The following is a 9,954-nucleotide window of genomic DNA, read 5'->3' on the forward strand; positions in this document are numbered from 1 at the left end:
TATTTTTTTTTTTTTTTAGTAGAGACAGGGTTTCACCGTATTAGCCAGCATGGTCTCCATCTCCTGACCTCGTGATCCGCCCGTCTCGGCCTCCCAAAGTGCTGGGATTACAGGCTTGAGCCACCGCGCCCGGCCTTTTTTTTTTTTTTTTAAGATGGAGTTTCACTCTTGTTGCCCAGGCTGGAGTGGAATGTCACGATCTCAGCCCCACAACCTTCACTTCCCAGATTCAAGAGATTCTCCTGCCTCAGCCTCCCAAGTAGCTGGGATTACAGGCGCCCACCACACCCAGCTAATTTTTTGTATTTTTAGTAGAGACGGGGTTTCTCCATGTTGGTCAGGCTGGTCTCGAACCCCCGACCTCAGGTGATCCACCTGCCTCAACCTCCCAAAGTGCTGGGATTACAGGTGTGAGCCACTGCACCCGGTCTAGAAGGGTTCCAGTTCTTATTCTCAGGTGCTGGCTTTGCTAGAGACACCTGCCCAGGCCCTATGGGCACACCCACTTGAACATATATTCAGGAGCCAGCTCAGAAACTGAGAGACTCAGGCTGCCCAAATCTTCAGGTTTCCTTCCTAGGCAGGTAGCAGAAGAGTTTAGACAAGAAATTTATTTATGTGGCATAATACAAATGGAAAGAAAACCACTAGGGGACACACAGGAAGAAATAAGGTTTCTGTTTCTTCCTCAAGTGTCCCAAGTGCCATGGCAGCAGTGGCCTTCCAGGTTCATACATGGAGCAGGTTCTAGTAGGTCAGCCTAGCCCAACTGCACTGAGGTGAGGGAGCAGGCAGAAGACAGGAATGTGCATGTTGGCAGGATGGGCAGAGGGCACTCAGGGATTCTCAGTAAGTACAACTGACTGGAGTGTTTTTGGGTAGAAGGAAGAATTGAGTTGCAGCCAGGCGAAGACAGAGCACCCCCCCTGCCAGGAGCTCATGCTGAAGTAACACAGTGAGCCCCCCGAGAATCTTGAATCTGTGAACGTGGCCCAGACAGAATAGGCATGCAGGCAACATTCGGAATGCACAGGAAACACACTTCAGCCTCTGGTGGCCCAAACCAAGTCTGGGTGGGCACGGAAAGGCCAACATCTTGGGTAGGAGCCACCATTCAAGTGTAGGAGAGCAAGTTCAGGTCATAACAGCCATCCACCTGAAATACAAAAGACCATGAGGTCTGATCTGCTCAGGGCAAAGCAAGCCAAGCAGAGGGAAGCGATTACTTACATCAAAACGGCCGATCCTCGTGGAGGTGTGACTGGCCCGGATCATCTCTGTCAGTGCCCACATCTGCTGCACCTCGGAGGATACCCTGCTGGGGTCTGGGAGACCCTGCTCCAGAAGGAGGGGTCAGTGGCCATGGGTCTCTCCCCAGCAGTGCCCTTAGGGCTCTAGAGAGGCCAACCTGGGCTAGGGGCCCTCCAGCTGAGACCAACAACATTCTCAGATGGCTTATGAAACGTGAGGTTAGGGCCTGTTGTAGCCCCACAACAGAGATGCCTCAAATCCCACAGAATACCCAAGAGGAAGATAACACCCAAGGGCCTTGGGCCTAGCCCCAGAATTTTACAGGAAGGGGTCCACCTGGCCTGTGCTGGACACTAGAGCCATTCACACATGGTTCTTACCTAGGGTGAGGGCTTACCTCACAGAGGTGTGCAGGTTGCTCACAGGGCACTGGGTGGGAGAGCCACTTGGGGAAGGTCATGGAGGGGCTCTGCAAAGCAAAGATGTACTGCCCTGAGTGAGACAAAGTGGACAGCTCTGGGACCAGATTCCAAGGTCCTAGGAGCAGAGAGAAGGGCCCCTGAGCCTCAGACACTGGGAAAACCCTAATTAGGGAGCCCACAGAGATCTAAAGGGGCAGTCAGACTACCTAAGTTCTCCTGCTGTGCAGACAGAGTCCTCAGAAACACAAGCTCAAAAGTGTCTCCCAGAACCTAAAGGCTCCAGCTCTGAAAGAAGCAGATGGCCCCAAAGGTCAGGGGATATGGGGACATGGCCTCATCTCTCATTGTAAGCTTCCAGCATTCACACCCAGCTAACCTCCATGAAGGCCCCATTCACAATCTTTACCCATTACCCACCCCACCACCTAGCTTTCTCAGTCATAGGAGCTTTCTGGGGAAAGGGCCAGCCAGCAGCTCAGCTAGTCACTTACCTTTGGTCCCTGCTGATAGATCTGCAGCTCCTCCACTGTGAAAGACAGCCACAGTGGTGATGGCTGCCGCAGAATCAGGCGTAGCTCCAATACTCTGGCCATGTCACACAGCATCTGACACACACACATAAGGACCCAGCAAGGACCCAGCTCACTGCCCAGAAGCCTCCCAACCAGCAGTGAGCCAGAATGCTGCCCACCCCGCAGGCCTTTGGGAAGGAAGGAACAATAGTCCCTCCAAGGCACTTCCCTGAAAGCCACAGTCCAGGCCAGACTGGCTCCCTCTTCCCTCTTGGTATACTGACCCAATCCCCCCACCTCTGGTAAGTCCTCATCTGGGTTGCCCTGGCCATCCTGAGGCCCAGCTGACCTGATGCTTGAACAGCGATACATACTCCTGGGCTCCCTCCTCACTGTGTGGGTCGGGCATTAGACAGTAGTCCCGCAGGCAGGTCACCCACTTGGCAGGTGTGTGTGCAGAGGTGTGCTGACGGACACGGATGCTCAAAAAAGCTGTGTAGTAATTCTTAAATGTGATCTCCTGCAACTAGAGCACATACAACCCATTACAGCAAGTCAGACCCAGGCCCAGGGCCCAAAAAGCTCAAAGGTCAAAGACGCTACCTCTTCCTTCCCCTTTTTTTTTTTTTTTTTGAGAGGAAATCTCGCTCTGTCACCCAGGCTGGAGTGCAGTAGCATGATCTCAGCTGACTGCAACCTCCATCTCCCAGGTTCAAGCCATTCTCCTGCCTCAGCCTCCCAAGTAGCCGGGACTACAGGCATGTGCCACCACGCCCAGCTAATTTTTTTGTGTTTTTAGTAGAGACAGAATTTCACCATGTTGGCCAGGATGCTTTCATATTCCTGACCTCAGGTGATCCACCTGCCTCTTCCCCTTTGAATGTACTCTTCTACCGAACTAACAATTTCAACAAGTATCACTGGGGCCCAAAGACAATTCTGCCTGACTAAAGGTGCTCACAGTCTAAATGAGTAGGTCATGGAAACAAATCATGACTGCAGATCTTGCCACATGTCCAAGATGCTCCTAGAGAGCAGAGCTCTAACCCTGGAAGAGGCAGAAAATATACATATAAGGCCTGAAGGAGGAAGAGTTCACCAAGTGGACTAAGAAATGTAGAAAATGTGGACTGCGCACTGTGGCTAGTACTTTGGGAGGCTGGGGTGGGCGGATCATTTGAGTTCAGGAGTTCAAGACCAGCCTGACCAACATAGTGAAACCCAATCTCTACTAAAAATACAAAAAAATTAGCTGAGCATGGTGGCATATGCCTGTAGTCCCAGCTACTTGGGAGGCTGAGGCAGGAGAATTACTTGAACCCAAGAGGTGGACGTTGCAGTGAGTCAAGATCAAGCCACTGTACTCCAGCCTGGGTGATAAAACGAGACTCCCTCTTAGAAAAAAAAAAAAGGTGGCCAGGCGCAGTGGCTCAAGCCTGTAATCCCAGCACTTTGGGAGGCCGAGACGGGTGGATCACGAGGTCAGGAGATCGAGACCATCCTGGTCTACACGGTGAAACCCCGTCTCTACTAAAAAATACAAAAAACTAGCCGGGCGAGATGGCGGGCGCCTGTAGTCCCAGCTACTCGGGAGGCTGAGGCAGGAGAATGGCGGGAACCCGGGAGGCGGAGCTTGCAGTGCGCCAAGATCGCGCCACTGCACTCCAGCTTGGGCTACAGAGCGAGACTCCGTCTCAAAAAAAAAAAAAAGAAAAGAAAAAAAAAAAAAGAAGAAGAAATGTAGATAATGTAAAAGTAGCATGTACAAAGAATTACCAAAGGGTGAGAGAAGCTGGTATAGCACTGGAACAGCCAGTGATTCAGCTTGGCTACTGCAGTGGATCTTGTCATTGGATACTCATCAGAATTACCCAAGAAAATGTGTTACCAAATAAATTGTCCAAGCTCCACCTTAGTCTACTAAGTCAGGATTTCCAAGATTGGGCTTTTTTTTTTTTTTTTTTTGAGACGAAGTCTTGCTCTATCGCCCAGGCTGGAGTGCAGTGGCCGGATCTCAGCTCACTGCAAGCTCCGCCTCCCAGGTTCATGCCATTCTCCTGCCTCAGCCTCCCGAGTAGCTGGGACTACAGGCACCCACCACCTCACCCGGCTAGTTTTTTTGTATTTTTTTAGTAGAGACGGGGTTTCACCGTGTTAGCCAGGATGGTCTCGATCTCCTGACCTCGTGATCCGCTCATCTCGGCCTCCCAAAGTGCTGGGATTACAGGCTTGAGCCACCGTGCCCTTCCAAGGTTGGGCTCTTTAATTAAGTTTCCCAGTTGACGGTAAGGAACAGCTTGGGGAAGAACCACACACCACAGGACAAAGCTCCTGAGGCAGAGAGACGAGGCTTGGCGGGTGGCTCACCCCTGTAATCCCAACAGTTTGGGAAGCCCAGGTGGGTGGATCACCTAACATCAGGAGTTCGAGACCAGACTGTCCCACATGGTGAAACTCTGTTTCTACTAAAAATACAAAAATTTAGCCGGGCGCGGTGGTGGGTGCCTGTAATCCCAACTACTTGGGAGGCTGAGGCAGGAGAATTGCTTTAACCCAGGAGGCAGAGGTTACAGTGAGACAACATCGCGCCACTGCACTCCAGCCTGGGCAACAAGAGTGAAACTCCGTCTCAAAAAAAAAAAAAAAAGAGAAACAGGTGGGGCACAGACACAGAGGGCTCTCAATGCCAGGCCATTGGAGGTAGGTTTTGCCCTCTTTATTGAGTCATGCAGTGTCCACTCTATCAACTGATGTGGAAGTGCAACTGGAGATTGGCAACTCTAGTCATTGGGGGGATGGTGGTGAAGTAAGGGACCTCTGGCAGGGACTATAAGAATGGGGAGGAGGCAGGTTTTGGGGTAAATCATTGCTTAGCGATCCCCAACTGTGGCCAGGGACAAAATGACCCCTAACTTCTATTTTGGTTCACTATTTGGTATTTCCAGCAAAACCTAGCCCCCTATCGCCACCTGCATGCCAGCGCTGTCCTGGATGTGGGCAAGAGACATAGCAGAGAACAAGACAGGAAGCTCAATTCTAGGTAAAATGTGTTAACTGAAGGACTAAATAAATGAATGATTAATTTGCAAGGGCAAAGAAGACGGCAGCAGCTTTCTTGTAAAAGATTAAATGCCTAGGAAACGACCGAGATTCCAGGTCGGCCCCGCCCGGGAGCCTCGGTCGCGCCCACCAGGCTTGCTCACCTCGAAGGGAGCGACGCTGGGGAAGGTGACATCGATGACCAGCACGCCAGGCCGGCCTTGGGAGGTCCGCACGTCGCCCACCTGGAGGGCTACGGTGCCTTTCACGTGGCAAGGCACCAAAATGCGGGACATGATGACAGCAGCCGCAACCAAGCGCAACCGCCGCTCCAGGCCCCCGACCACCAGCCCTTCCCGGCATCCTCAGCTGAGCCGCAATAACTACAACTCCCAGGAGGCCCCGCGTACGGCTAGCGCAGCCAATCACCGAAGCTCAGGGTGGGCCGGGAGTCGGAAGTGCCTGCGGAAGTTTTTTACTTTTTTTCTTTTTTAACAGGGAATCTCGCTCTGTTCCCCCAGCTGGAGTGCAGTGGCGCGATCTGGACTCACTGCAACCTCCGTCCCAGGGGTTCAAGCGATTGTACTGCCTCAGCCTCCCTAGGAGCTGGGATTACAGGTGCCCGCCACCATGCCAGGCTAATTTTTTTTTTTAATTTTTAGTAGAGACGGGGTTTCGCCATATTGTCCAGGCTGGTCTCGAACCCCTGACCTCAAGTGATTCCTCCCCCTCCCCCGCCTTGGCCTCCGAAAGTACCGGAATTACAGGCATGGGTTACCGCACCCCTCCACGGAAGTTCTTCTTCAGCCAATCACTGCGCGAGGCTTAGAGCCTACTCGCGGGCCGCGCCCAGCAACTGCCCAGCCTTTCTGTATGCAAGCCTTTCGGCTCTCTTTGGGTTCCTTTCAGTGCTTAGGGCGGTAGTCTGTTAAAACCATATAAATACATAAACAGAAATCAGCAGTGATTTGTGTTTCAAAATACTCAAAAATACGTATTAGTCATTGGAAAAAAAAGAATTTGAACACGCGCTTTGCAAAAGTAGATAAATAGCCAAAAAAAACCATGAAAAGATACTTAATATTCATAAAGGAAATACAAATTAGAACCTCCACACAGTCATTAGGCTAAAAGTAAAGACTGACAAAGATGTGAAGTGCTTGGAATCCTCATCCTTTGCTGATTTCCAACCTGGGGTTTTCTGTTTGTTTTAGAAACAGAGCATCATTCGGTTACCCAGGCTGGCGTGCAGTGCCGCGATCACGGTTCACAGCAGCCTCGACTTCGCAGTGATCCCACCTCAGCCTCCAGAATAGCTGGGACTATACGCACACGCCACTACGTCCTGCTAGTTTTGTCTATTTTATTTAATTTATTTATTTATTTATTTTTGAGACGGAGTCTCGCTCTGTGGCGCCCAGGCTGGAGTGCAGTGGCGTGATCTCGGCTCACTGCAACCTCCACCTCCTAGGTTCAAGCCATACTCCTGCCTCAGCCTCCCAAGTAGCTAGGATTACAGGCGTCCGCCACCTCACCCGGCTAATTTTTTTTTCGTTTATTTTTTTTGAGACAGAGTCTTGCTCTGTCACCCAGGCTGGAGTGCGGTGGCGTGACTTGGCTCACTGCAACCTCTGCAATTGGCTCAGGTTCAAGCAATTCTCCTGCCTCAGCCTCCCGAGTAGCTGAGATTACAGGCATGTGCCACCATGCCTGGTTAATTTTTTTGTATTTTTAGTAGAGACAGAGTTTCACCATATTGGTCAGACTGGTCTTGAACTCCTGACCTCGCGATCCATCTGCCTCGGCCTCCCAAAGTGCTGGGATTACAGACGTGAGCCACTGAGCCAGGTTAATTTTTTGTACTTTTAGTAGAGACAGGGTTTCACCATGTTGGTCATGCTGGTCTTGAACTCCTGACCTTAGGTAATCTGCCCGCCTTGGCCTCCCAAAGTGCTGGGATTACAGGCATGAGACACTGAGCCCAGCCTTTTTATTTTTTTAATTTTTGAGACAGAGTTTTGTTCTTTTTGCCCAGGTTGGAGTGCAGTGGCACGACCTCAACTCACTGCAACCTCCGCCTCCCAAGTCCCAGGGTTCAAGGGATTCTCCTGCCTCATCCTCCGAAGTACCTGGGGCTACAGGTGCACGCTGCCACACTCTGCTAATTTTTTGTATTTTAAGTAGAGATGGGGTTTCAGCCTGTTGCCCAGGCTGGTCTCAAACTCCTGAGCTCGGGCAATCTGCCCACCTCGGCCTCCCAAAGTACTAGGATTACAGCCCTGAGCCACCGCACCCGGCCTAGTTTTGTTTATTTTTCCCTATGTTGCCCAAGCTGGTCTCAAACTCTTGGGTTCTAATAATCCTCCTGCCTCCCACACCCGGCCTCCAACCACTTTGAAAAACAGGGTCTTTCTTAATTTATACTTACAATATGATCTAGCCATTGCATTCATAAGTATTTACCCAAGATAAATGGAAGCATAACAAAACCAAAGTCCTTTATTCATGATAACCAAAATTTGAAAATAATCCAAATGTCCAACAGATGAACAGATAAACCCATTGTGCTATATCAATACAATGGAATACTACTCATCAATATGAAGAAATGCATAGGCCAGGCAGAGTGGCTCAGGCCTGTAATCCCATCACCCTGGGAGGATCACTTGAATTTAAGAGTTTGAGGCCGGGCACGGTGGCTCATGCCTGTAATCCCAGCACTTTGGGAGGCCAAGGCGGGCGGATCACGAGGTCAGGAGATTGAGACCATCCTGGCAAACAAGGTGAAACCCCGTCTCTACTAAAAATACGAAAAAAAAATTAGCCGGGCGTGGTGGCGTAGTCCCAGCTTCTCGGGAGGCTGAGGCAGGAGAATGGCGTGAACCCGGGAGGCGGCAGAGCTCGCAGTGAGCGGAGATCGCACCACTGCACTCCAGGCTGGACGACAGAGCGAGACTCTGTCTCAAAAAAAAAAAGAGTTTGAGACCAGCCTGGGTAACAAAGTGAGACTTCTTCTCTAAAAAATAAACAAACTGAATACTTGTGATTTGCTCATTTTATTGTATCTAAATTATACCTCAATAAACATGATCTTAAAAGTGAGAAGGGGGCCGGGCGCAGTGGCTCAAGCCTGTGATCCCAGCACTTTGGGAGGCCAGACGGGCGGATCACGAGGTCAGGAGATCGAGACCATCCTGGCTAACACGGTGAAACCCCGTCTCTACTAAAAAATACAAAAAACTAGCTGGGCGAGGTGGCGGGCGCCTGTAGTCCCAGCTACTCGGGAGACTGAGGCAGGAGAATGGCGTAAACCCGGGAGGCAGAGCTTGCAGTGAGCTGAGATCCGGCCACTGCACTCCAGCCTGGGCGACAGAGCAAGACTCCGTCTCAAAAAAAAAAAAGTGAGAAGGGGCCAAGCATGGTGGCACATGCCTATAATCCCAGCACTTTGGGAGGCCAAGGCAGACAGATCATGAAGTCAGGAGATTGAGAACAGCCTGGCTAACACGGTGAAACTCCATCTCTACTAAAAATACAAAAAATTAGCCAGGCGTGGTGGCACGCGCCTGTAGTCCCAGCTACTTGCGAGGCTGAGGCAGGAGAATCGCTCGAACCCAGGAGGCAGAGGTTGCAGTGAGCTGAGATCATGCCACTACACTCCAGACTCCAGCCTGGGCAACAGAACAAGACTCTGTCTCAAAAAAAAAAGAGCGAGAAGGGGATGGGTGAGGGAGTGGTTATGGAGGGAAAAAAGGAAAAGGTAAAGCAAAAAAATAAATATTGACCAGGCACGGTGGCTCATGCCTGTAATCCTAGCACTTTGGGAGGCCGAGTCAGGTGGATAGCTTGAGCTCAGGAGTTCAAGACCAGCCTGGGCAACATGGTGAAACTGTATCTCTACAAAAAATACAAAAACTAACCAGGTAGGGGGGTGTGTGCCTGTAGTCCCAGCTACTCGGGAGGCTGAGGTGGGAGGATCACTTGAGCCTGAGAGGTCGAGGCTGCAGTGAGCCTTGAAATTGCATCACTGCACTCCAGCCTGGGTGACAAAGTGAGACCCTGTCTCAAAAACAAAACAAAAACCACATACACAATTTAACCATCATATTTATCATCACCATTCTTCCAGATACTTGTGGAAAAAATGTCCCAGAGATTTTCAGTTAAGCCTGTTTTATAGATGACAAAGCTTAGACTGAAGAGGTCCAGTGATTTTCCCAAACCAGGAAAGCAGTGTAGAGTAAAGTTGGAACCCTGGCCTCCCTTTGGCTCCCATCTCACAGGTCAAAACCCCCTAGGCAATGGTCAGCTTCAGTTAACCTGTGTCTACCCTATATTGAGGGGCCCCAGAGACAGATGCTGCACAGCCCATGGGGCTCTCATGGTATGAGGTCAAACAAGCCCAGGCACATGATTCCAGGCCAGCCCAGGGAATGGCCTAGATGAGCTGTGCCTTCCCACTCCAGGCCTGGTGACCTTAAGTAACAGAAAATATTCCCTGCCTCCTCCTTGGCTGTTGTCAGGGGAAGACAATTTCTAATGTTAGACTCCTGGACTGACTGACCATTGCCATCTCCATTTTGACCCAGGCTAATGATTCACTGAGTAGCTCCCTCCATGTTCCTGATATTTTCCCCTATAGGAAGCCTGCCCATTCTGAAGCAGAGGGCTTCCTAAATCCCATAGATTACCATATGGACCCCCTGGGCATCAGGACGATACAGACAAGC

The 9,954-nt window shown here is 50.7% G+C and overlaps 1 protein-coding gene across 2 annotated transcripts; it reads right to left on the bottom strand.

Annotated features, from left to right (window-relative positions):
- Positions 1-135: 135 nt before the first annotated feature.
- NICN1 (nicolin 1) lies at positions 136-6,275 on the bottom strand. 2 transcript variants are annotated; one of them, XM_033207304.1, is made up of 6 exons: positions 5,981-6,275; positions 2,535-2,711; positions 2,165-2,278; positions 1,649-1,720; positions 1,231-1,335; positions 136-1,156 (listed from the first exon to the last, which is right to left on the bottom strand). In XM_033207304.1, the coding sequence occupies exons 1-6, from the start codon at positions 5,993-5,995 to the stop codon at positions 1,115-1,117; spliced, it is 525 nt and encodes a 174-aa protein (XP_033063195.1). In that variant the 5' UTR covers positions 5,996-6,275; the 3' UTR covers positions 136-1,114. The 2 variants fall into 2 exon arrangements, with proteins under 2 accessions (XP_033063195.1, XP_033063182.1); XM_033207291.1 differs by lacking the exon at positions 5,981-6,275 and adding an exon at positions 5,389-5,617.
- Between the last annotated feature and the right edge of the window lie 3,679 nt (positions 6,276-9,954).

The sequence above is a fragment of the Trachypithecus francoisi genome, unplaced genomic scaffold, assembly GCF_009764315.1.
Source record: "Trachypithecus francoisi isolate TF-2019V2 unplaced genomic scaffold, Tfra_2.0 Lachesis_group0, whole genome shotgun sequence".
NCBI lineage: Eukaryota > Metazoa > Chordata > Mammalia > Primates > Cercopithecidae > Trachypithecus > Trachypithecus francoisi.

Coding starts and splice junctions, on each gene's coding strand:
- NICN1 (XM_033207291.1), bottom strand. CDS start 5,520: ATGTCCCGCATTTTGGTGCCTTGCCACGTGAAAGGCACCGTAGCCCTC. Junction 2,279..2,534: donor TATCGCTGTTCAAGCATCAG/GTCAGCTGGGCC, acceptor TGTGTGTGTCAG/ATGCTGTGTGACATGGCCAG. Junction 1,336..1,648: donor AACCTGCACACCTCTGTGAG/GTAAGCCCTCAC, acceptor CTTCTGGAGCAG/GGTCTCCCAGACCCCAGCAG.